Source organism: Podarcis vaucheri (genome assembly GCF_965113315.1).
Source record: "Podarcis vaucheri genome assembly, chromosome: 14".
In the NCBI taxonomy this organism is placed as follows: Eukaryota; Metazoa; Chordata; class Lepidosauria; order Squamata; family Lacertidae; genus Podarcis; species Podarcis vaucheri.
In genome coordinates this window covers 1329871-1356111 of record NC_138752.1, presented here as the reverse complement: position 1 = coordinate 1356111, position 26241 = coordinate 1329871, and the positions used below count along the sequence as shown (strand labels likewise).

General features: G+C 44.5%; 1 protein-coding gene across 2 annotated transcripts; it reads left to right on the top strand.

Moving 5' to 3' along the window:
- Positions 1-894: 894 nt before the first annotated feature.
- Positions 895-22737, top strand: IDH3A (isocitrate dehydrogenase (NAD(+)) 3 catalytic subunit alpha). Of its 2 annotated transcripts, none has more exons than XM_082198114.1 (11): positions 895-1055; positions 3981-4019; positions 5904-5987; positions 9375-9489; positions 12924-13111; positions 13299-13432; positions 16891-16993; positions 17078-17142; positions 18383-18467; positions 19862-20014; positions 21011-22737. In XM_082198114.1, the coding sequence occupies exons 1-11, from the start codon at positions 1035-1037 to the stop codon at positions 21092-21094; spliced, it is 1071 nt and encodes a 356-aa protein (XP_082054240.1). In that variant the 5' UTR covers positions 895-1034; the 3' UTR covers positions 21095-22737. The 2 variants fall into 2 exon arrangements, with proteins under 2 accessions (XP_082054240.1, XP_082054239.1); XM_082198113.1 differs by having other exon boundaries at positions 3981-4043.
- The last annotated feature ends 3504 nt before the right edge of the window (positions 22738-26241 follow it).

The following is a 26241-nucleotide window of genomic DNA, read 5'->3' as shown; positions in this document are numbered from 1 at the left end:
GTTGCTGATGGGATATACCTGAAGGAGTGTCTCCACCCCATTGTTCTGCCTGGACACTGAGGTCCAGCGCCGAGGGCCTTCTGGCGGTTCCCTCACTGCAAGAAGCCAAGTTACAGGGAGATGGCCTTCTTGGTAGTGGCACCTGCCCTGTGGAATGCCCTCCCGCCAGATGTCAAAGGGAAGAACAACTACCAGGAGACATCTGAAGGCAGCCCTGTTTAGGGAAGCTTTTAATGTTTAACAGACCACTGCATTTTAATATTTTATTGGAAGCCACCCAGAGTGGCTGGGGAAACCCAGCCAGATGGGCAGGATATAAATTGTTGTTGTTATTTGGGAGTCCAACATCTGGAGGGCAACAGGTGGGGAAATCTGCATTAAACAGTTTCTCTCCCATCGGCAAGACTCCTGACCACAGCAACCCTGCCTTGTCTGGATCTGTATTGAGTCTGCTCACTGCCACCCCTCCAATCCATTCCTAAACTGATGCCCAACACTGACTGGTCTGTCAACTGATCTGTCAATTACATTTGCAAGTGATGAAAACAATATTTCGGAGGCCTTTGTTTTTTAGATGATTCTCACGTGCACACTACAAGCGTGCTGACATTAGAAGACATTCCCTCCTCAGCGAGAGAAACCAGAGGCGGCTGCCTCCTCCGCTGCGCTTGCGACCAAGAGCACGGTCTAGAAATAAGCCAAGGCTGCTCGCGCAGGGATCTCCTGGCGCTCCCGGGAGGTCGCGGGCGGAGCGCCCCCTAGCGGGCCGAGGCCAGTGGGCGGAGTCCGTCGCCCGGTGGCCCCGCCCCGCCCCACGCCGCCAGTGAGGAAGCGCGGAGGCGTGCCCGGCGGCTCCCGGCCAACCAGCTGCCACATCCGGGGCAGGCGGCGGCTCCGATTGGCCGCGCCGGCGAGCGCGAGGTTGAGCGGGTAGAGGCCGTGGAGGAGGCCGCGGCTTCTTCTGTCGCCGCGGAGCGAAAGAGGCGCCTCGAAGGGAAGGAGCCGGAAGAGGAGAAGGAGCCGCCGCCGCCGCCATGGCCTGGTGGGCGCCGAAGGTGAGGCGAGAGGGTCTGGCGCGAGGCCGAGGCTTCTTCTCTCCCTCAGGCCGCCCCTCCCTCTCGCGTGACCTTGCGTGACCTTCCCCGGGGGGCGGGGGGGCGGCCTCTCCGCGCTCCCCTGGAAGGAGCCCCTGGCGGCCCCGCTCCGCCCGCTGGGCCTGCTGGCCGGGAGGGCGCGGGCGGAGGAGGCTGCCGGCCCCGGGGCGCCGGCGCTGGCCTTTGCTTGACCCCCCCCCCGAAGTGCCCCCAAAGGACATTTGCTTATTGCTATGAATTAGTCCTTGGTTCTTGTTATGGCATTTTGTTCATGGCAGTTGAATCACGACAGGAAAGCGAAGGAAGGAAGGGGCAAGTAACCGAGGAAGCGAGGCCACGGGGTGCTGCTTCTCCTCCTCCTCCTCGGGGCACCTGTGAGCTGGCCCAGTGGCGAAGGGTTGGGCTCTGATCCTGGAGGGACCAGAGTTCAAATCCTTAGCCATGAAACTCACCGGGTGACCTTGGGCCGCCCCTTGTCTCTTGGCCCAGCCTCCCTCCCAGGGTTGTGAAGATAGAATTTGGAAGGGAGAACCATGTACTGCACCTTGAGCTCCTTGGAAGGAAAGGAAAGGAAAATCCTGTTTACATATTTATCAATGTGATAAATATGTAAACAGGATTCTGGGCTAGTTTCTGTTTCACCCAGTGCCCAACCAGGTACCTCTGGGATGCTCAGAAGCAGGGTTGGAAGGCAGCTCAGTGGTGTTATTGTACTATTTTGTTAGTGTGAGAAGAGAGTCACGGATAAAACTTCTGAGTAAATTTCTCTCACCTCTCATTCACATGTGGATAAATGACTGGAAAGGGGAGGGATGGCAGTCATCTTTCTTGGTATAGCTTGGTTTTTTAAGTGACTGATAGTATTTCCCCCCCTCAAATCTAAGCTTCAACCCGTATTCATCCCATCCTTTATTGGAGGTATTATTCCATTGGATTTCCTCACACACTTAGTTGGCTTGCTTTCTTCTAATTAAAATGCCTTTGTTACTCTTTCCCAAGGGCTTGAAGTGTGTTAGCAATAATATTCAAATTTTAAAATAATTGCAGCAACTCTGTGAAAGAGTGAGTTGGGTAAACTGGTAATGCACTTAAAAGTGTTTGGTTACTTTGTGGAGTGTTCCCTGTCAAGCTCAGAAGCACTTTTGTGAAGGGGATAAGGGGATATTCTGTTTATTGCCATGGCTTTGCATCTTTTATCAGCAGAAGATTGCTTTTGCTGAATATGTCAAAGGAGCTGTGTTACTAAAGAGCGATGTGACAGTTCCAGATGCTTCATCACCCCTGTTTTCTCACTATCATGCAAAGAGAAGAAAAGTCCAAAGTGCTGGTGCAAAAATGCCCATGAGAGATGGGCAGAGTTTGTTAATAAGCTTTGCAGCTGAGTGTGTGACTTGAACTTTGAGGCTTATTCCCATACAGAGCTATCCTGTGGTTGCAGCAGTGTGAATCCTAAATCTGAAGAAGGGGTGAGAACACTTTGCTCCACGAGGGAAAACACTCTGCTTGCTGCCAAAATCTAGCCTGCCAGTTGTAGTCTATAGGTCATACTGGTTCCTGTCAGATGGGGAGGAAAACAGGAGAGAGGGCAGTTTGGGCTGTGGGAATTGAATGTTTCCGAATCAGGTTTGAGCAAATGTGATAGTTACTGTGATCTGTGTATGCACCCAGCCAGGTGTGGCAACAAACGTGTCCTATTCCAGACTACTATGGAACATTATGTTGGCTGTCCTTTCCTCAAATGGGTGAAGAGGTTTTTCCTGCGCTGCTCTTGTCCATTAGGGAGAATGGTTGAGCGCTTGGATTATGCAGGGTCAGTGGAGCATGTTGCTACTTGTGCTTGTCAAGATTAAATGTGACATGGCCTCTTGTCCTCAAGTAATCTTGACAATTTTCTGGCTTGCTGAAGTGATAGAAAAAGAATGGGCTTGGTAAAAATTGATATTCTACTCTGATGTCTCTTTTGGAGCTGGTGAATTTGGCTGGTCATACTGCAGCATCTTTCAATCTCAGAATATGTAGTGATGGTATTCTATCAGATATGTAAGAGGTGACATTGTAGGTCTGTTGCTGCATATGGTGCAATTCATGTCCTTCCATAGTGTCTAGTTAAATATGTTTTGCAGATTTTCATGCTACTTCATATTGCAGCTCTCTGTAGCACATCACTGCAACAGACTCTGTATTTGATGTGATTGTTGGGGATGCAATAAGCTTTCCTCATCACAATTTCAAGAGTACTTATGGAATTGTATTTGCAATTATGGTTGTGTTGAGAAAAGAGAGGTGTATATGTAGATGAGTACCCACTTGACTCTTGAAAGGAAGGAGACATTGGGCTTCAGGAGTGGAAAACTTCATAGACAGCAATCCTCCTGCAGTTTGCTCCAGTCAATTTCTCATCTTCTTTGACACCTATGAGATCAGGGGGGAAATCACAGTTAGGAACTCTTGTAAGATAGAAAGTTCTTTCTTTTCTTGTAGGCCATCTTATGATAGGTGCATTGCAATCATACACGCAAACCATTTTATGGAGTACAGCGGTACCTCGGTTTTAGAGCAATCCGCTTTAAGAACTATTTGATTTTCAAACTCTGTAAAACCGGAAATAGTTTCTTGTTTTGAGAACTTTACCTTGGTCTAGGAACCGAATCCCATCGATGGAAGGGCACCGGTGGCAGGACGCTTCATTAGGGGAAAAGTGCCTAGGCTTAAGAACTGTATTTGTTTAAGAACGGACTTCCGGAACGGATTAAGTTTGTAAACTGAGGTGCCACTGTAAAAGTCTTTTCACTGCTGACTTAGAATACAGCCATACTGAATTAATATTTTTTAATTGCCCAGATTGTGTAATATATTAGCATTTCTGCTTTTGTTACATTTCTACAGGTCTTTCGTCTACTAGGGGCTTTCAAAGGCCAAAAACAGGTGACCAGAAGTTTTGGTAGTTCTGTGAGTATAATAGTATAACTTTTTCTTTTCTTTTTGAGAAGCTTCTCAATAAAAGTGCTAAATACCAAGATAAAACCAAGCTTGTGGAATTTCTCTGCCAGTGTAGCCTAATTCTGTTCCAATACACTTCAATGCAGTACCACATTTCAGTCTAACTTGACTAAATAGATCTCTGTGTGGTCACACATTTGGAGAAAACCCTGTTGAATAGTGGCAAAAAACCAAATCCCAACCCAAGCCTTGGTTTTTATCACGAGTCTACAAAGAAAACAATAGTTTGTATTTAATGCTTCTCGGTTGGAAAATTTCAAAGCGGTGGAGGACAGACAGTTGAGAACCTTCTTATCTTTGGCACTATTGTTTTGAATATTTTCCCCTGCAGGCAGTAGACCTATTTATTTTTGCTATCTAGAGTAGATTTCTCTGCAGCTTAAATCCTTAATTATTTTAGAATGATTCCTCAACAGTGATGATATTCAGAACTGTTTCATTGGTTTATTTCAACGATTTTTATAGTGCTTAATTACAGTTGTCACATATGCTTCTATTAGCATAGTGTGAGTTGCTTTTTGCAAATCTTCCATATTTCTTCAAGCTTGTCCATGACTTTATTTTGAGCGTATTTATTTTGTTTTTAACCTTGCTGCAAACATATGCTTGAGTAGGATCTTGAAAACTGAATAAATTGGAGACATTATGCGGTTCATCAAGGAACTGTAGTCTATCTTAACTCATTTATTATCCAGTTTTTTGAGATGGCAGCTCAAAGCAACTCACAATATTTAAAGCAAAAAGCAAACACATACATACATTTAAAACCAGCAATTTAAGAAGTCTAAAAGACTTAAAAAAAAAAAAATCAAACATCCCACCTCTGCAAGAAGACCATAGATAGTTAAAAGCCAGAGGCGATGATGGTGATCCTCCTTGGTTCCCTCCCAAGTGTTTGTCACATTCACACTTTAGGTACTGTATTTTTCGCTCTATAGGACACACTTTTTCCTTTCTAAAAAGTAAGGGAAAATGTGTGTGCATCTTACGGAGCGAATGCAGGCTGCGTGGCTAAGCCCAAAGCCAGAACAGCGAGACGGAGCACTACGCAGTGCTCCGTCTCGCTGTTCTAGCTTGGGGTTAGCTGCGCAAAGCCTCCACAGGGCAGCGGGGTGCCTTCACCCCGCTGCTCTGCGGAGACTTCACAGGCTGTCCCTGAAGCCAGCACAGCAAGAGGCTATCCCAGAAGCCAGATCCCTCTTGCTGTTCTGGCTTCTGGGGTTCAGAATTTTTTTCTTCCTGTTTCCCCCCCCCCCCCCAACTAGGTGCGTCTTATCGTCCGGTGCATCCTATAGAGTGAAAAATATGGTACCCATGTTAAAATATCTCACATGTACATCTTGATGGGGAGTAAGGGAACCCTCATAGTAGCATTTAGTGTTTCATAGGCAAAGAGAACTTCAAAAAATTATGAGCTGACAGTGGTAATGCTGTAATAACCAAATGTCAGTGGAGAATGAGGAAATCTGGAGGATTGTAACTTGTGTAACTGTAAAAGGATTAGCGTTAAACGAATAAATCTCAGGCAAGCAGAACTGTCACTTTCATCTGAGTATCATATTCCACTTTATTTTCAGTCGTGTGCCTTGCTGCGTAGTGATGCTGTTCTGAAAGCTTAGTATGCACTGTTGCTGCTTCTCTGCCAGTTGCTGCTTGAGAGGGTTGCCCTTGCTCTTGCTCTTTCTATTTCTGTTACAATAAAAAGAAGAGGAAACTTAAAACCATGCAGGCCCCAAGTGGCATACAGATTTCTGTCAATCTGTGTTTAATCATGGTATGCGGTGCCCCCCTTTTTTTTTTTACATCTAGGTTCAGACAGTAACTTTGATCCCAGGAGATGGCATTGGACCAGAAATATCTGCTGCTGTTGTGGAGATTTTCGCAGCTGCTAAAGTAAGTTACTCTTTGACTGCATGTCTTGGGTTCAGTTGGACACCATTGGGATTTGTTCACTTTTGGTATAAGTTAATGAAAGTTCAGTTGAAGGAGAGGTTCAAAAGAGCAAGGGTCTCTTGCTTTGAGAAGCGATCTGCTTGTTTGGGAACTGTTGTTTTTCTTTTTAGGATAGAGCAGTAGCTTTCAGAGCAACGAATGCCTTGGCTGTGGTGGCTCTGTGCATAACAGCAGGAGACTTTGATGTGATAGGCTATCCTTGTAATCAAATGAGACCTCCAAGCCAAGTCACATAAGCTGCTTGCAAAAAAGGATATTCCCCAGGTGACTGTCATCTAAGAAAGCTGAGAGAGACTCCACCAACTGAAACACTTAAATTTAGATTAGTCTACTGCTATATCAGAAGTCTTGGATTGATTCCAAGCCCTTGTGAACATTGTCTAACAAAACCTCTCAGAACCAGAGATGTTATTTAGTTCCAGTGTGTTTTGGGAAACATTTCTTTTGCTCCTCCATGGACCGCCTGACTACAACTCCCATCAGTCATTCCTAACCAGTGGCCATGCTGACGTGAGTAGGGATCCAGCAACACAGGGAGAGTCAAAAGTTTCCTATCCCTACCCTAAGATGTTGGAGACCTGATTTGATTTGCTTATTTGACTTGCCTTTAGTAAAGACCACTTAGTTTTAGTAAAGACCTAAGAAGTTCCCACTCCACCCTGTAGCCAATAGTAGTGGAAGTAGGTGGGGCATGGGATCGGGAATCACTAAAGTGTATTTGGTGAAAATACTTTGTAAATTAGAATCCAGTCACTTAGACTTAAAGGGGTAGGGAATGAAGGCAATGAAGACAGAATGAAGGCCAACATTTTGTCTATTCCTGTTCCCTAATTCAACTTGCATTGTTTCATTTTATTGTTACCAATTTTCTAAAAAACAATGAATTTCTAAAAATGGGTAAAAAATCCACCAGAAAATTTTCAACTTTGCTGACATGAACCCACTCGTGTTCAAATTCTCAAACATTAATTGACATATATACAAGATTCTTGTAGGGTTCAGTACAATAAAATTGCTCATCAAAACCTGCAACTAACACTTATGATAATGTTGTATAACATTCACAAATCCTCATAGCATGTTTCAGAAACCTGGCTGCTATCTGCATCTTATCCCCAACCTGAGTAAGCATAAGGAAGCTACAGTGGTGCCCCGCAAGACGAAAAACTCGCTAGACGAAAGTGATTTGCGGTTTTTGAGCTGCTTCGCAAGACATATTTCCCTATGGGCTTGCTTCGCAAGACGAAAACGTCTTGCGTTTTTTGCAAGTTTGATTCCTTTTTCTTAACACCGTTAATACAGTTGCGACTTGACTTCGAGGAGCAACTCATAGAACATGGTGTGGTAGCCTTTTTTGAGGTTTTTGGTGATTTTTGACGCTTTTCCAAAACTTTTCCAACACCGTGCTTCACAAGACGAAAAATTCACTAGACGAAAAAACTCGTGGAACGAATTAATTTCGTCTTGCGAGGCACCACTGTACCTAACATTTGTCTGAATGCCACTCCCTACTAGCAACCAACTGAATAATAAACTTAGATTGAATTGTCTGATGCCAGGGACAGGACAAAAGAACATATGTGATGGTTTCTATTTGCCTTTGTCCACAGGGGCAAATGGCATTCTGCAAATGGCATTTTCTAGAGTCTCCTCTGTAGTATTGCCAAAGGCAGCACGTTCAGTCTGACTAGGATGTACACCCTGCGTAAGGGTGGATTTGATTTAAATCACTAGTCAGTAAGACTTGATTTAATTTTTTTATTTTTATTTTTTACAGAAAGACTCATTCTTGCTGGTATAATCTTAATATTTACAACCAGATGAAGGTTTCATTTTTGGAATAATAAATTTTCAGAGTAGTTTTTACAGTTATATAAAAAATTACTATAATGTAATTTAAATAGAAAACTATATTTAGAAAGAGGGACACGGGTGGCGCTGTGGGTAAAACCTCAGCGCCTAGGACTTGCCGATCTCATGGTTGGCGGTTTGAATCCCCGCGGCAGGGTGAGCTCCCGTCGTTCGGTCCCAGCTCCTGCCCACCTAGCAGTTTGAAAGCACCCTGAAGTGCAAGTAGGTACCGCTTTATAGTGGGAAGGTAAACGGCATTTCCGTGTGCTGCTCTGGTGACGGTTCGCCGGAGCAGCTTCGTCACGCTGGCCATGTGACCCGGAGGTGTCTGCGGACAGCGCTGGCTCCCGGCCTCTAGAGTGAGATGAGCGCACAACCCTACAGTATGTCAAGACTGGCCCATACGGGCAGGGGTACCTTTACCTTTACCTTATATTTAGAAAGATGTTCCCTCCAAAAACATTTTATTTTAAAAATCCAATTTAAATTTTTAAAATCCGATTTAATTTTTTTAAAAAATAATAACAACACCATTGATTTTTATCCACCCTGCCCTGCGTTGATTTGGGTTGGTCAAGTGGACAAGGTAAGTCACCATTGGCTGTCTGCCTCGCGTCATCCCCAGACTTACACAGACACTATTCCTGATTTGGCTACTAAGTTCTTGAAATGTGTTGTCTAACAATCTGTGTTTAATTGTCTGAAATGCAGAATTTTCCAGTAAGGAGTACAGGGTGTCTATTAGGATTCCGGTCTGCTTAATTTTCTTCTCAATTCCTCTCAACCATCATGACGGTTGCTTATTCAGCTCACATGTCTGTAACCAGACTGTTAGGTTCATTTCTAAAATGCAGCTGCAACCAGAACTTGAATGTTAGCAGCCAGGCTTTTGTTACTAAAAGGCATTGGTTTGTTTCTAGGCATAGGACAGCGTAGGGGACACGATTTGGTACACCAAATTTTTTTCAAATGAAAACTGAAGTCTTTCAGTAGCCTGATTGAAGGGATTTATCCCATATGGTAGTTGTGTGCTTAATCTAGCATTGAACACCCTCAGGACTGCTGGAACATACTGGTTCCCTTTGGAATAATAGAAACGAGTGATCACTGACACACTGCTTTTAGCAGCATTAATGGAGGATTCTCTGAGCTACCCAGCCAGCCTTAAAATGAAAATAAACGCCTAGATATTTAAACCACTTAACTTGCTTGATGGTGTTTCCTCTTATCACCCACTTATACTCCCATGAGCCCACAATATCCAGAAACAGCAGCTCATAATAATACTTTCATCCTTCCTGCTAGCTTGTATTCCTGTGTAAATATTTTCAATTATCCAACCTGAAAACACTGGCTGTGTTTTCTCTTTTGCAGGGTGTGTCTCTTTTTCAGGGTGTGTTTTGACAAAGTCCCTTTGGCAATTTATCATTTCCCCCCAAAACAGATCAGAAGATAATGTGAAACAATTGTTTTTAGGCACCTGTTCAGTTTGAAGAGAGAAACGTGACAGCAATACAAGGGCCAGGAGGCAAATGGACAATACCTCAAGATGCCAAAGAATCCATGGACAAGAACAAAATAGGACTGAAAGGTATGTTGGAGGTTCCTGTTGATGGGGGGGGGGAGAGAAAGAAAGAAAGAAAGGTGCATCTTTACTGAACAAACCTGTGTTTAATTTTGTACAGAGTTTTGCTCTATACAAATAAATTTCTTAGTAATGTTCTGAACTTCCTTATTCTATAAGCCCACAAAGCCGTTAATAGTTTGTGTCTAAGGACAGAAGTATCATTATTGGAGAAATGGTGTTGTTGCAGCATGTCATGTTCTCCAGCTCTGTAATGTGCACAGAGCACCCTAGTTGTGTGTTTACTCAGAAGTAAGTCTGACTATTCAGTGGGGCTTACCCCCAGGTTGTGCGAGTAGGATTGCAGCCTCTCAAGGACAACTTGTATATATTCTTCAAACATTGCATTTGAACTCCATGTAAGTCTTCTTGTAAGACACCAGAATAATACGATCCCTTCACTATGAAAAGAACAACCTCAAAAGTGTTTCTTTCTACTGGTGCTTAATGACTCAGCTTGACATGAACAGAACAAATTGATCTCCTGGAGCAAACAAGATCCACAAATCTAACATACAATTTGTTCTGTTCATGTCAAGCTCCCCTTCTTTCCCCCAGTATGTATAGGAAGTGTCATGAGAAACATTCCCTAAGTCAATTTTTGATGGGTGTGAAGGTCCAGAGTAGAGATGTGAAGTTTCTGGAAATTTTGAAGCCATAAGGAAAAAAACGTCCCTTTCCCCCACAAATATTTGAAATTTTGGAAAAATTGAAAAGAAGTTCAGTGTTACAAATTGCATGAAACACATTGTAGATAAAAGTATTTGCTTGCAATAAAACAGGTAGCCACCCCCTTTCCCTCAAAAGCAACAAAAAAGGCAAGAAACCATAAACATAAAAAACAATCAGATTTGCCTCTTAGCACCAACAGCAAATAAAGTTAAGGTCCACCTCAATATTTAAACTCCATAGGAGGTCTACTCTTTGAGTACTGCTTTAAAAAGAAGGGGGGGAGACACAACATATACAGTCACTTTATTCTATCTCATTTTCTGAACTACTGCCATCATTCCTTCTTTGTCATTTTTCTCATGGACTTCAAAAAAGGGGCGCTGTCCCCCCCAAAAAAAATTCCGATTTTCCCCCCCAGGCCTTTCCATCTGGGGCAAAGCATAAGGAAGATTTTTTGCATGCCAGGCCCAGAAGTAACCAACATTCAGTTACTGAATAGTATGTTGCACTAAGGCTCAAACTCTGTTTGAAAGGAAAAGGAGTGTGTGTGTTTTTGAATTGAATTTGTTATTATATATTATAAACCGCATGATGGTAAGAGAGCTTTCTAAACAGTTTACAAAAATGTACAACAGAAGATTAAAATGATTGATAAAACACAGTTAAAAGCAGGTATTTAAGAGTATTCAGAAGATCAGCAATGGTTAAAAGGAAGTAAATCGCATGCAGCTTCTACGTGTTCAGATGGGCTGCCCTAATGAAAATGTTTTGAGCAGTTGCCGGAATGAGTACAGTGAGAGAACCTGCCCGGTGTCAGTCGGCAGGGAGCTCCAGAGTGGGGGTGCTGGAAGGCCTGGGGGGGAAATGGGGCAGTTTTTTCAGGTTTTTTCCAAAGCCATTTTTTCCAGGAAAAATGGGGGGGGGGGGATAGTGTATGGAATATTCAAATTATATCAAACTATTTTTTTTCAAATTTTCCAGAAAAAAATGGCTTTAGGAAAAACCAGGGGGGGCTGGTTTCCCCCCAAATTTTTCTGTTTTTTTTCCAGACCTTCCTATCTCTAGTCCAGAGTGATGATGGAGGAGCCCTTCACTGGGGAAGGGAACCTGTAGCCCTTCACATAACGGCTGAGGAACCACTTCCATCAGGTCCAGCAAGTATGGCCCAAAGGCCAGGGAGTCTAGCAACACCTAACCCCAGCCTCTGCCCGCCCCAGCCCCATTCCATCTTGTTTGAATATTCTTTTTTTTTAACCCAGAAAAAGAGGGGAGTCCTAAATAAATATTCTACCTACTTCTGCTTGCTTACATTTTCATGCATACTTCTCCCCAAAATTGCCTCCAAATATTTTCTCAATTCTGATGCTGAATTTTCTTTGTTATGCTAACTGTAAAGGTAACATAGCTCAGTGGTGGTGTGCATCCTGTGTGTGCTGAAGGTCCAAAGTAATTCTTTGCAGCTCTATTTAAAAGAAACACAGCAGGTGGCAGAGAAGAGCTCATCCTGAAATCCTGCAGATCTGCTATTTGCTATTGTATACAATGCTAGACAATAGACAAAGTGTGGCCTTCTTTGAAGCAGGTTCCTGTGCAGTTTCCAGAAGGAGAGGAAGATCTGGGACTGCAGGACCTTTCCGTTGCCTCTCCTGAAGAACCAACAATTTCTGACTCCTCTCCAAAATTTTCTGTTCCTGCTGCAAAGTCTCCATTACTAAGAATTAGGGCCTGCTTTCCCCCCTTCTCCCTCCCAGTCCCTTTTCCTTTTGAGTTGTATCTCTTGGATTGTGGGCCCGAGGACAGGGACTGTATTGTCAGTGATATTTTTAAGCTGGTCTGGGAGCCTTTTTTTTTTTTTTGCCAAACAGAATAAAAATGGCAATAATTTATAATCTAGTGACCTCCAAATGTTTTGGACTAACACTTCTGTCATCTCTGGCTGTGCTGACAGGGGCTGATGGGAGTTGTAGTCTGAAGCGCCTGGAGGGTGCTGTGTCAGGGAAGGCTGTCCTGCCTGATCCCAACACAGCCGCTTCTCTTACATGTTTTCCTTCAGCAGATTCCAAAAGTTTGAAATCATTCTTGCCTTTTGAAATACTGCAGTTGAGGATGAGGAACTTTCCTGCAGAATATATCCCCATTGTCAGGGAACTGGGGGCTGAGAAGGGGGAAATGCTGGGGAAATACAGAGATAAGCCTCCGATCGTAAGCAGCTGCATCTCATCATAGGGGGAGGGTGACGAAGGGTTGTCAGGAAGCAATGAATCAGGGAGGGGGGAGCAATTTCCGGGGTTTAGCTCTTCACGTAAAAGAGAAAGGAAGAGGGGAGGGCTCCTGAAATGGTTATGCTGGAGAAAACGAAAGGAGGGGTCAGTCTCGGCAACTGATACCGAAAGAGCCGGACGTGCTCTTAGAGCTCTGTGGTGTAAATAGTAAAATGGACCTAATCCTGTAAAGCTGGCTGGAGTCCCGGGCTCTTATCTCTTCTCGCACCCACCAATCCTCCGTGACACCCATTGTGTAAAATTCTGCTTAGTGCTGAGCAGTATGCCATGGCAAGTTGTAGCAAGAGCCTGGCAACAAGGACAGGTGTTCATTATAAGGGAGAACTTCCCCTCCTCCCATCTCAAACCAGAGGGTTTAACTCTGGAGTGGCAGGGAGGAATGCTGTTGCTAAGGAGCAGGCCGTGGTTTGACAATTGTACCTCGTCCATTCCTTTTGTCTGTTTCAGGCCCTTTGAAAACACCCATAGCTGCTGGCCACCCGTCAATGAACCTGCTGCTTCGTAAAACATTTGACCTTTATGCGAACGTCCGCCCTTGTGTATCGATTGAAGGCTACAAAACCCCTTACACAGATGTCGACATAGTCACAATACGAGAGAACACAGAAGGGGAATACAGCGGAATCGAGCACGTGGTATGAGTGCAGAATGCAGCCAAAAGCTAGAAAGCACTTGAACAAATTAGCTGCCTTAACTGCTGTAGAATTTTCTAATGCAGTATTCTGCGGGCTGGATGATTCACCAGCCCTGCCGGACCTATACAGAATTACTTTCTTAGGAGTCTGCTTTTGACTACCCGTGCAACCGTTTTGTGTCTTTCAGATTGTTGATGGTGTTGTACAGAGTATCAAGCTCATCACAGAAGATGCCAGCAAACGCATTGCTGATTTTGCCTTTGAGTATGCCAGAAATAATCAAAGAAGCAAAGTTACAGCTGTGCACAAAGCAAACATTATGTACGTGACCCTGATGGTAACCCAGTTCTAATGTGCAAAAGTCATGCTGCTTTTTTTAAGGGACAAGCGTGTGTTGGTTTGCTGCCTCCTGTTGCTGCCGGAAGAGGATGCCATACATTTGATGGAGCCTTCTTTTGGCAGTCAGGCCTTTGTCAAAGTTTAAACTCCATTCCCTTGCTCTACTTTAAAAAAAACAGTTTATATGTTAACTCACTAGAAAATAGTTCTTCACGTGTTTATGAAATTATTAGCCACTCTCTCTCTCCGTCAAATCCATGGAGGAGAGTGGGAAGGTAACCTGCTGCTCCCAGCCTCCCCACATCCAGAAGCTGAGTACGGAGTTGTGTGCATGTGTGGGAATGGTGTTGGGCGGAGTCCGGTGGCTTTAAAAGAGGATTAGACAAATTCGTGGAGGCAAAGGCTGGGACTGGCTATTAGCCACAATGGCTATGCTCTCCCTCCATTATCTGAGACATTAATGCGGTTGAATAGTGGTTGCTGGAAACCCCTGGAGGGGGAGGGGCTCATGTGCCCCTGATCCCAGGGGGGGGGGGGCATCTGGCTGGCCCCTGTGGAAACAGGAGGCTGGACTAGATGAGCCCCCTTTGCCCTGAGCTCTCAGGCACTTCTTATCTTCTTAATTTCTGGTCGCATTGAAGAGCCTTTTTTGGCTGAAGAGAGGGATAAAAGTGCTCTAAATAAATAACAGCCAGGTTCTCATCTTCCACTGGGGCCATCAGAAGGGCTCCTGTTTCTCCCCCCAGTTTAGTCTGCTCTATATTAGAATGTAAGAATAGCACTCTTGTTTAGAAACCTTCCCTCCTAAATTCCATTCGGTTAGAAAACCTTTTCCCCCATAGCCCAGTATGTTTTATTAGATGAAAATAATTCACCTCTTTTTCCTGTTTTTGGCAGATGGTGCATACTAGAGGTAATTATGAAAGTAAGCCTTAACTAAAAAAAGGTTTTGCATAGAAAAAAGCTAATTTTGTATTAATAAGGATGTTTCAGTAATCCAGGATAGCACAATTAAATTTTGCAACATTTGTCTAAAACTGTAACTGAGAATAACCTAAACCTGATGCTGCTGCATGAATACTGTAATCGAATTTGTATTCAAATCTGCACCTGGGGGGGAAAAAGAAATTTTTGCCAAACGCTTGGTACAATACAGTGTTGCTGTATTATTTATAGCTGAGTGTGCCCACTTCCCTTGTCTCCATAACTTGGAATCACGATGCTCCTGAACAAGGAAGGCAGAGCAACTTTTCAGTTTTACCACAGACTTCTTTTTTTAATAGTCTATGGTTAAATACCTTGCTTTGAAAATTTTATGGTGGGTGAGGATATAGACAGTTTGTATTTATGTATCTTAAACACAGTTTTGAAGGCCACTTGATACCATGGCCAAAGCAGCAGTGGCTCACCTGTCTCTCTCTTGGTGATCTTGGGCGACCGTTTTTTCCGCCATTGGCCTTGCTGGCTGGGACTGATGGGAGTTGAAGTCCAGCATTATCTGGAGGGCCACAGGTTAACCATCCTTGCTCTGAAGAGCTTTACATCATGTTACGGTCACTGAACAATCTGACTCAAATAGTACCACAGCATTGTCCCTGGGTGGCATGAAAGTGACCTTCCCCTGTATATCTGGAGGGCCCTTGCCAGCCACCCTAGTGGATCAGCTACAGCGGTAAGTGAAAAATCTCTCTTGGCTGGTCAGATATGTTTTGACCTTTCGTTCTCTTCAGTGGACTTGTCTACTATAATATATACTGAGCACAGCCAAAAAGAAGAGAAACGTTTTGACCTCGCTGGCTTCCAGAGGGGTGTGTGTGTGCCTCATTATGTGTATAGATCTCTGTGACCATTCAAGAGAACAGTATCAAATATAACAGTAGCTTGTAAGGTCTCTGTGTAATTTAGTGATTGAGAGTGTTCCGATCCCCGTTCATCCAGGAAGCTACTGGGAGACCTTGGGCCAGTCTCAGCCTCACCTGCTCCACATAGAATCATAGAATCATAGAATCATAGAGTTGGAATAGACCACAAGGGCCATCGAGTCCAACCCCCTGCCAAGCAGGAAACACCATCAGAGCACTCCTGACATATGGTTGTCAAGCCTCTGCTTAAAGACCTCCAAAGTAGGAGACTCCACCACACTCCTTGGCAGCAAATTCCACTGTCGAACAGCTCTTACTGTCTGGAAGTTCTTCCTAATGTTTAGGTGGAATCTTCTTTCTTGTAGTTTGGATCCATTGCTCCGTGTCCGCTTCTCTGGAGCAGTAGAAAACAACCTTTCTCCCTCCTCTATGTGACATCCTTTTATATATTTGAACATGGCTATCATATCACCCCTTAACCTCCTCTTCTCCAGGCTAAACATGCCCAGCTCCCTTAGCCGTTCCTCATAAGGCATCGTTTCCAGGCCTTTGACCATTTTGGTTGCCCTCTTCTGGACACGTTCCAGTTTGTCAGTGTCCTTGAATTGTGGTGCCCAGAACTGGACACAGTACTCCAGGTGTGGTCTGACCAGAGCAGAATACAGTGGCACTATTACTTCCCTTGATCTAGATGCTATACTCCTATTGATGCAGCCCAGAATTGCATTGGCTTTTTTAGCTGCCGCGTCACACTGTTGGCTCATGTCAAGTTTGTGGTCAACCAAGACTCCTAGATCCTTTTCACATGTACTGCTCTCAAGCCAGGTGTCACCCATCTTGTATTTGTGCCTCTCATTTTTTTTGCCCAAGTGCAATACTTTACATTTCTCCCTGTTAAAATTCATCTTGTTTGTTTTTGCCCAGTTCTCTAATCTGTCAAGGTCGTTTTGAAGTGTGATCCTGTCCTCTGGGGTGTTAGCCACCCCTCCCAGTTTGGTGTCATCTGCAAATTTGATCAGGATGCCCTTGAGTCCATCATCCAAGTCGTTGATAAAGATGTTGAATAAGACCGGGCCCAAGACAGAACCCTGTGGCACCCCACTAGTCACTCTTCTCCAGGATGAAGAGGAACCATTGATGAGCACCCTTTGGGTTCGGTCAGTCAGCCAGTTACAAATCCACTGAGTGGTAGCATAGTCTAGTCCGCACTTTACAGGAGAACAAAACACACGTTTGCTCCCTTAAGCATCTAGGAGAGGAAAGGCAGGGTATAAATTTCCCCTGAGAAATACAATTTCTACTTTTAGGGCAGAAAGCATAAAAATAACTTGTTATATCTCCATCTTTCTCATTCTCTTAAAATTTGTGAATTGCTTAAGATTAGAAAGGAATATTACCTTTGAAACATGGATATTTGCTTCTGAACTCAAACTAAATGCCCGGCATGTTACACTATAGTTGCCGTCGACAGGTGCTTTCCCTCTCTACTACTGTCCTCTCCCCCATGTCTAAATGCAACATTAATCTGGTACGCACATCTAGGACCCTAAAATGCGGCTTTTTTCCCTTGATGCACAGGCGAATGTCTGATGGGTTGTTCCTGAAAAAATGCAGGGAAGCAGCAGAAAACTGTAAAGACATTAAGTTTAATGAAATGTATCTCGACACTGTGTGTCTGAATGTGAGTATATAGCAAACTCATGATTAAGGTCTTCATAGTTGCTATTTTCCTCCTAAAAACAGCAGCTTATTTCTTGTCCCTTAGATGGTGCAGGATCCATCTCAGTTTGATGTCCTTGTAATGCCAAACTTGTATGGTGACATCCTTAGGTAAGGAGACTTGAGCTAGTGTGAAGGATTTTATGTACGTATTTATTTATAAGATGATTATAAACTGCTCTTCAACACAAGCTCTCAAAGTGGTGTGCAAATAATGAACAAATCTCTGAAAAGCAGCCATAAAACTAGGCCTTATTTCTTGCAGAAGCCGATTTTGGCCTGCTGCATAAAATGGAACTTGAAGCATGTTAACTCAGAAAGTGCCCACGGGAGATGCCCAAGGGGCACTTGTGCCTTGCGCCACCTGGTTTGCCAGCTACAGCTCTTCCTGGATCAGAATAGCCTGGCCTCTCAGACACACACTAGTTATATCCTGGGTAGATTTCTGAAATGTGTTGTGCTCAGGGCTAAGCTTCAAGATGTTCTGGAAGCTGCAGCTGGTGCAGAATGCTGCTGGCCAGCAGGGAAGGACCACATCCCTCCAGTTCTTAAAGCACTGCACTAGCTGCTGGTCAGCTGTGAGCCCAATTCAGGGTCTTGCTGTTTTACATGTAAAGCCCTAAACCACTTGGGACCCGGTAACTTGGGTGTGTTTTCCCCAGTGCCAACTGATGCCTGTGTTACAATCTGCAGGAGATGCCTTACTCATCCCATCTCTTGGGGTTGTCAGGACAGTGTCATGAGGTGGCATTCTCTTTCGTGATGCCCTGCTTATAAAACTTTTCCAGCTGACATCCAGTTCACCCCCACAATAAAAACGTATTAAATGAAGACTAAAGACATCTCATTTGTCCAGGTTTTTGGACCACGATTGGAATTGATTTTTCAGAGGTGATTATAGTTATTTGTCACCACTGATTTTGTGTTGTTGTTTTTTAATTGTATGTTCTATTCATTTAGTCTGTGTTGTTGGCCACCCTGTACTTCTGATTGGAGGAACGGTTTGGGGATACCTAAAAAGTCCATCAGAGTGCATCACTTGCTCACAGCTTCTCTGGGTCTTCCTGTGCTGCAGCTTTCTAAGTTTGTCTGGCCTCCTCCATTCCTCAAGCCATGCTTTGCACTGGCCTGCTCCTATTTGCACCCAGTAAACAGGCTGTGCGTGACTGCACTCTGCTACCAAACACTCCTTTTGTGTTTTAGGTCCTTGTGAAGATCATCATCTGTTTTCCACTAGCTCTGCTTTTTAGCTCCATTTTTCCCCGAACTTCTCACTGCAAGTATATAATAATTTAAAGAGCCTAAATATACCAACTCAAATATTTATTGTGTGTTTGCATTTTCCTTCCAGTGATTTGTGTGCAGGATTGATTGGAGGTCTTGGAGTAACACCAAGTGGAAACATTGGTGCCAATGGAGTCGCAATCTTTGAATCAGTAAGATTCCTATTCTGAAATAAAATTCTGGAACTTGAACTCTGATTTTTGACATAATTGCTTTCTGGAAAAGCAAATGCCTCTCTGCGGGGTTTTAATAAGTTCATAACAGGTCTGTTCAAGTGCATGTAACGAAGAAGCTTGACTTCAGGCCTGGATTTCTGCAGTGCGCTCTGAGGGGGCTTCCCTTGCACTCAATCCAGAAGCTGCAGTTAGTGCAGAACACGGCAGCATGGTTGCTCGCTGAAGGGAGAACCTGTCAGCAGGTGACACCTCTGCTCAGAGATCGGCACTAGCTGCCCATTTGCTGCCAGGCCAGGCTCAAAGGGTTACTAATGCTATCCAGTTGTACCTTGTTTTGTGTCCGGGATCCGTTCTGGAGCCCTGGCCGTTAGCCAGAAAGGACATAGGGCAAAGCGCCGCCTCTGTGCACACACACAAAGCGCGATTTAGTGCTTCTGTGCATGCGCGATTGGCAAACCCGGAAGTAACCTGTTCCAGTACTTTCAGGTTTGCCACGGATGTTCGACGGAATGGATGCTAGACAAGGCAGATGTTCACGGAGGTATCACTGTATAACAGGGTAGGATATGTTTGTTTGCAGGATGGCCTTGTCCCATATATGCCCACTCAGCTGCCTCAGTCTATTACAGGTGCAGCATCATGCTTGTTCCTCACTTGTAAGAAATAGATCTGCAAGTCTGGCAACCCGTACGCTTTGGAACTCCCCGCCTGTTGACATCAAGCAGGCGCCTTCACTGTACTCTTTTTAATGCCAGATGAAAACATTTTTGTTTAGACAAGCCTACCCAGATATGTAGAAGTTGCAACTATTTTGTTTCTTTCTAGCAATTGTTTGTTGGAATATTTCTAAATGCTTTTTTTAAACCAATTTAATGTTTTAGTCTATATTTGTGTAAAACACTAAGAGGTTTTTTATTTTATTTTTTTACAATCAAATGGTATACAATTTTTGTCAAATAAGAATTACTGAACGTAGCAAGATTTTGAAAAGAGGGTCTTCCAAGGCAGCATTTAAGCCACCTTGGAAGAATTAGGAGTTCAAATTCACTTCTCATACGGAAATATTATTCAGTATACAGCTGAGTTTGTTGTTCTTCCAAACAAGGATGTAGTGTTTTGTTTTGTTTTTATGTTGACTAGCCTTCACTCTTGGGAAATTGCTTAGAATCTTGGCCGCACACTGGTGTAGCACAGAGGCCAGCTGCATCTGCCACTACCAGCATCACCACTTACCTTGGCAGCAGCAGACATGTGATAATAGACAGGCTTTGTAAAAAGCACCAACTTTCCACTTCTGGTGCAAGATAATCCACTGAATCAATGCTTTAGTTTTAGCCAAAGAATCAGGTCAGCATTCTTTATTTTCATAGGTTCATGGAACAGCTCCAGATATTGCTGGAAAGGACTTGGCAAACCCAACAGCACTTCTATTGAGTGCAGTGATGATGCTGCGACACATGGGAATGCAAGAATACGCCACGAAAATAGAAGATGCCTGTTTTGATACCATCAAAGATGGAAAGGTATGCCTTGTCGGGGTTCACCTATCACTGGCGATCTTGCAATCCAGTTTCTACAGAATGTGATTCAGATAGGACTAGAGCACACGCTATGCCAGGTTGGAAGAATTTTCTGTTGTCCAGTTCCACTGACACTGAACAAGCCTTCCACTCTCTTCTACCAGGTCTATAAATGCTCTCTTTTGCAGTACATACACGAAAACTCTACTAGGTCTATAGCGCCACCAGCTCCAATTTGTGTCTCAGTATTTGCTTTAGTTTCTAGGTTATAAACAGTGCTGCTAGCATTATCTGTTAACTGGAGGTTGGCATTTAGTTGGGAGACAATATTTAGCTGTTTGTATCCAGCAACAAGCATGTGTGCTCTGCAAAGAGGAGAAAGGAGTGCTTATCTCTACCTGCAGGGTAGGTAGATTCTCTTCTGCGTGAACTAGATTGGTTTCTTATGATTGAATTGAGCAGCGGTGAAAACGGAGAGCTTTCTTATCATCCCAGCGCTATGTGTTAAGTGAGCATATAGGTACTGAATAAGATTTTGATTAGACGTTCAGAGTGCCATTGGCACTCAAAATTCATACAGGTGGCACACGGGGGGGGGGGGATACTATAGCACCTGCTAAACAAGCAGAAGATCCCAGGTTCAATCCATTGCCTTTCTTGGCTCAACCCAGACTTGTCACAATAATTATGGAGAGGACACAGTCAGATGGAGCAACTGGCACTTGGCCCTGCTGAGCACAAAACACATGATGTCCATCCAGTTGAGTTGGGCACCACTTTGCAAAATGTCCAGCCTTTGAGATGATGGTTTGGAAAACCTTCCCTTAATCAAGAACTAGCACAAGTCTTCTGACTTTGGGCACAGAAGGACAACGCCACACTATGTGTCCTGATCCTGGAAAAGACTATGTGGCTGTAGTTAGCTAATTACATTTCATTAAACTGAAGCGTTTAAAGTGTCCATTCTTCTTCACCATCTTTTTCCATCTTTCTTTTCAGGTCTTGACCAAAGATTTGGGAGGTAACTCAAAGTGTTCAGAGTTCACAGCAGAGATCTGTCGCAGAGTAAGGGCGATGGAATAAAGCATCTCCATAGCTTGTTGGTTTCAGTTGCCCCTGATGGAAGCTGTTACTAAAACGTGTTAGCTGTCTGCAATTCATTTCCATTTTGTTTGCCTTTCTCTTGAGGAAAGCAAACTGTTAGACGGAGAGCCTCTCTGTTAAATAAATTCAGCCTAAATGGATGCGATTCTTCTTGTGCCTGCTTCTGGTGGACTTTTTCCAAGTGCTTATTTTTATTTATTACATGTCAGACACATTTTTGTAAAGTCAAATTCCTTTTTTTTAGCTCATACTGCACGCAATTGGCAACCTTCCATTTTGAGTCCTCCTACTTTTTCAGAAACACTTGATGTATTTAAGTGTGCAGATATGCAAAAGTCTGATTTTATCACTACAACTTTGAAGGAGGCTTGGTTTGTTATCCATTAGGAATGCAGGAGGTGGCACAGCCTTAAAATAGCACAATATATTTTTCTAAAGCAAAGAACAAGAAAGCTTGCTATACAGAGGTACTCCTGGAATCTGTCCTTCAGAAGCATAAATAAAGACTTGTAACTGTGGAAACATGGGTTTGAGCTGTTATATATAAAATGCAAGGTATCTCTATCCTGGGACTGAAGGGAAAGTGTTAAAAGTAAAAATGACTACTTTTTAGTCTTCTCTGTATATTACTTGCTCTAGCATTCCTCAATGAAGATTAGTTACGCAACTTGATTTTGTCAGCTACAGATTGTGAAGGGAATGTTTAATGCTTTCCTGTCTAGATGGGATACCAAATGTATAATTTACAGTTACTACTGTATGTATGTAATGGCTTTTGTATTGTGCTCAATGATATATATATATATATCTTCAGTTTACCGTTAAATAGGCTGCTTGGTCATTAATTTTTTTTGAGCCAATCAGATGGAGAGATTTTATAGTTAATCCAGGCCAGGAGATAATGGTGTGTGGCTCATAGCTGCTGCTGGAAACAGCAGCTTTGCACCTCCTGGTGACATTTGGTAACACTAAAGTGCATGATGCTGTACCCCTGAGCTGTGCCTTCCCAAAGCAACAACAGATGAAGTGGGAAAATGGGTGGGCAATCTTACAGCATCATTATGCGTAGATTGTGTTGAGCAGATGTTATCCAGGGGCAAAGGAAGAGAACTTTTCAGGGTTGCTGTATTTTGCAACAACTCTTGCTGCAAGTTCATAACATGCCCCTTGCACGTTTTGTTATGGGCATGAATGTTACAAACCTTTTGATCACCTAGAAGTCCCCTGCCAGATTCTCTCCATTGTGTCTCTATCCAAGAGGAATAGGAGAACTGTGGCTGGGCCTGCAGCTGGCTGGTGCCACCAGTCTGGCTTTTTCTCCCACGCATTAAAGCCGTCGTGCAGGATTGCTTTGCCTTGCCAGTTTCCATGTAGTATCTGCACAACCAGAAGTAGGAATGAGAGTGAGGCCTTGGGAACTTGTCTTTTTGTGTTTTGCTTCTGCACTGAGAGGTACCTTTCAATATTGTGTATTAATATGGGCTTCTCAAAGAACTTGGGAAACAGAGCTCTTGCTTGATCTGTGTGTGTTATATTTTTGCTGCTTCTGTCTGTCTCTTGGATTGTACTGAGGTTACCATTCGCACACAAAGCAAGGAAAAAATAAAGTCCCTCCCCCCCAAGATACGCTGCCTTTGTTTTGGTTCTTAATTAGGTGACTAGTTTTAAGTGCTTTGAATAATCCAGCCTTCAGAGAGCTCATGTCGCTCTGTGGAAGTCCATATTGGCTCTTCTGGAAAAGGCAGCTCTGAGTACATCTTCTTTAAACTGGAAGGCAAAAATTAGTCCCCTTAGTAGCTTTTGCTAGTAACATGCAACTGGCTCATTAAAAATATATAATGTGCTAAATAGTGTTGGTGTGAAGAAATGCATTTAAGGTGCCTGAGGTGTTAAGCAGTAAATGTTGCAATGTCCTCAGTCCAGAATCTACTGGTTTTCATTCATAGTGTAGCAGAGGATGGATTGGTTAATCAGTTTTAAAGCCTTTTGATGGGCAAATAAGTGCCCCAAAGTAACATGGCCATGTTGCTCCTTTGAAGTGTGTAATTTATAATTCAAAAAAATGTACCACAGGCAACATCTCCACATCAATGTTGCCTGCTGCATAATCTATAAAACAGTTGTGCACCAGCCTTCTTGAACCTAGAGCACGATCCAGAATTATTGGACTACAACTTTAATAGTCCCCAAAAAAGTTGGAGGACAACAGGTTGATGAATGCTGACCTATGCTTCCTTTCCCATCTCCCCAAAGTCTTGCTTCCAGGCATAGCCAGTGGTAGAGGTGAAGAAAGAGGTACAGTCAAACCTAGTTGTTGAATGTAATCCATTCTGGAAGCCCGTTCGGCTTCCAAAATGTGCAACAACTGAAGCGTGGCTTCCGATTGGCTGCATGAGCTTCCTGTACTCAAGCGGAAGCCACGTCGGACGTTAGGTTTCCAAAAAAGTTTGAAAACCGGAACACTTCCAGGTTTTCAGCATTTGGGAGCCGAAACGTTCCAAAACAGAGGCTTTTGGGAACCGAGGTTTGACTGTAGTTGAGTGGCCTCTCCACACAGTTTTATGGCGGGTGTATTCTGCAACATCCCAGAATTGGTAGGCCAGCATGCCACTGCTCTGACAGCATCACAAGCAGAAATCGTGTTGTTGTTGTAAGTTTGGCCCAACTCATAGTCATGGACATGCCTTAGACCTGGTGTTCACCTCTAGTGACGTGGGTGATCTGACACTAAGTAAAAGTGAAACAAAAGAAGTGCCATGGTCAGATCACTTCCTGGTGCAACTGGACTTCTCCGCGACCCTTCCCCTCTGCAGGGAGGTGGGACCAATTCGGATGGTCCGCCCCCGCCACTTAATGGATCCAAATGGTTTCCAGAGAGTGGCAGGGGATGCTTTATCCCATGTTGATGGCCTTTCAGCTAATTCCCTGGTGGCCCGCTGGAATGTGGAGTTAACCAGGGCTATTGACTGTCTGGCTCCGAAGCGCCCTCTCCGATTGCATGGAGCCCGGACAGCCCCATGGTTTTCTTCGGAGCTGAGGGCGATCAAACAATCGTTGAGATGGCTAGAGCGTCGGTGGCAGAAAACTCCGAATCTGACCAGACACAGGTTAGAGCTCAACGTCGAGCCTACCAAGTGGCGATAGCGATGGCGAAGAAGACTTTCTTCACCGCCTCGATTGCATCTGCAGAAAATAGTAGCAGGAGACTCTTTCAGGTGGTCCGCAATTTAACAGAACCACCTTTACCACCGGGGCCTTCTAAAGACCCCAAGATCTCCTGCAGATAAAATCACTCATATTCGGAAGGAGCTAGACACCACTGTGGGAGCAGGGCTGGGGCGGGAGAGTGCTAGAGCTCTGTCTGGTCAAGTTGTATGGAATCAATTTCAATCCGTTACCCCCGAGGATGTGGACAGGCTGCTTGGACGCGTGAAACCCACCACCTGTCTCCTTGATCCTTGCCCATCCTGGCTAATAAAAGCAAGCCGGGAAGGGCTGGGCGATGGGCTCTGCGGGATGGTGAATGCTTCCCTTTGTGAGGGAACATTCCCAGATCCGCTGAAAGAGGCGGTCATTAAACCGCTTCTTAAAAAAACATCTTTAGACCCGGCCAGTATGGCTAACTATCGCCCAGTCTCAAATCTTCCATTCTTGGGCAAGGTGATTGAGCGGGTGGTTGCTGAACAACTCCAGGCACGCCTGGAGGATGCGGACCATTTGGATCCCTTCCAATTGGGATTCAGGCCTCATCATGGGACTGAAACTGCCTTGGTCGCGCAGGTTGATGATCTCCAGCGAGCTAGGGACAAAGGTAAGAGTTGTTTCCTAGTTCTGCTGGATCTCTCAGCGGCCCTTGATACAATCGACCATAACATCCTTCTGGACCGTCTAGAGGGGCTGGGAGCTAGGGGCACTGTTATACTCACTGAACTCCTGGGCCGTGTTCAGAAAGTAGTGGTGGGGGATGAGTGTTCAGACCCCTGGGCCCTCACTTGTAGGGTGCCTCAGGGTTCCGTCCTCTCCCCCATGCTTTTTAACATCTATATGAAGCCGCTGGGAGAGATCATCAGGGGGTTTGGACTGGGTGTCCATCAATATGCAGATGATACCCAGCTCTACCTCTCTTTCAAATCAGAACCAGTGAAGGCGGTGAAGGTCCTGTTTGAGTGCCTGGAGGTGGTTGGAAGATGGATGGCAGCTAATGGATTGAGGTTGAATCCTGACAAGACAGAAGTACTGTTTTTGGGGGACAGGGGGCAGGCAGATGTGGAGGACTCCCTGGTCCTGAATAGGGTAACTGGGCCCCTGAAGGACCAGGTGCGCAGCCTGGGAGTCATTTTGGACTCACAGCTGTCCATGGAAGCGCAGGTCAATTCTGTATCCAGGGCAGCTGTCTACCAACTCCACCTGGTACGCAGGCTGAGACCCTACCTGCCCGCGGACTTTCTCGCCCGAGTGGTGCATGCTCTAGTTATCCCCCGCTTGGACTATTGCAATGCGCTCTACGTGGGGCTACCTTTGAAGGTGACCCGGAAACTACAACTAATCTAGAATGCGGCAGCTAGACTGGTGACTGGGGGCGGCCGCCGAGACCACATAACACCGGTCTTGAAAGACCTACATTGGCTCCCAGTACGTTTCCGAGCACAATTCAAAGTGCTGGTGTTGACCTTTAAAACCCTAAATGGCCTTGGCCCAGTATACCTGAAGGAGCGTCTACACCCCCATCGTTCTGCCCGGACACTGAGGTCCAGTGCCGAGAGCCTTCTGGCAGTTCCCTCATTGCAAGAAGCAAAGCTACAGGGAACCAGGCAGAGGGCCTTCTCAGTAGTGGCGCCCGCCCTGTGGAACGCCCTCCCATCAGATGTCAAAGCGATAAATAACTACCTGACAGTCAGAAGACATCTTAAGACAGCCCTATTCAGGGAAGTTTTTAATGTGTGACATCTTAGTGTATTTTTGGTCTTTGGAAGCCGCACAGAGTGGCTGGGGAAACCCAGCCAGATGGGCGGGGTACAAATAATAAATTATTATTATTATTATTATTATTATTATTGGTGTGCAGTAAAAATATCCTTGGCTAGTCCTCCACAGGGGTTCTCTATCCCTGCTCTTGCCTCAACACA

Bases quoted from the DNA above. Each gene is read 5' to 3' on its own strand.
- IDH3A (XM_082198113.1), top strand. From the start codon at position 1,035: ATGGCCTGGTGGGCGCCGAAG. The intron at 1,056-3,980 runs GTGAGGCGAGAG...ACATTTCTACAG, and splicing joins TGGCCTGGTGGGCGCCGAAG to GTCTTTCGTCTACTAGGGGC. The intron at 16,994-17,077 runs GTGAGTATATAG...CTTGTCCCTTAG, and splicing joins TCGACACTGTGTGTCTGAAT to ATGGTGCAGGATCCATCTCA.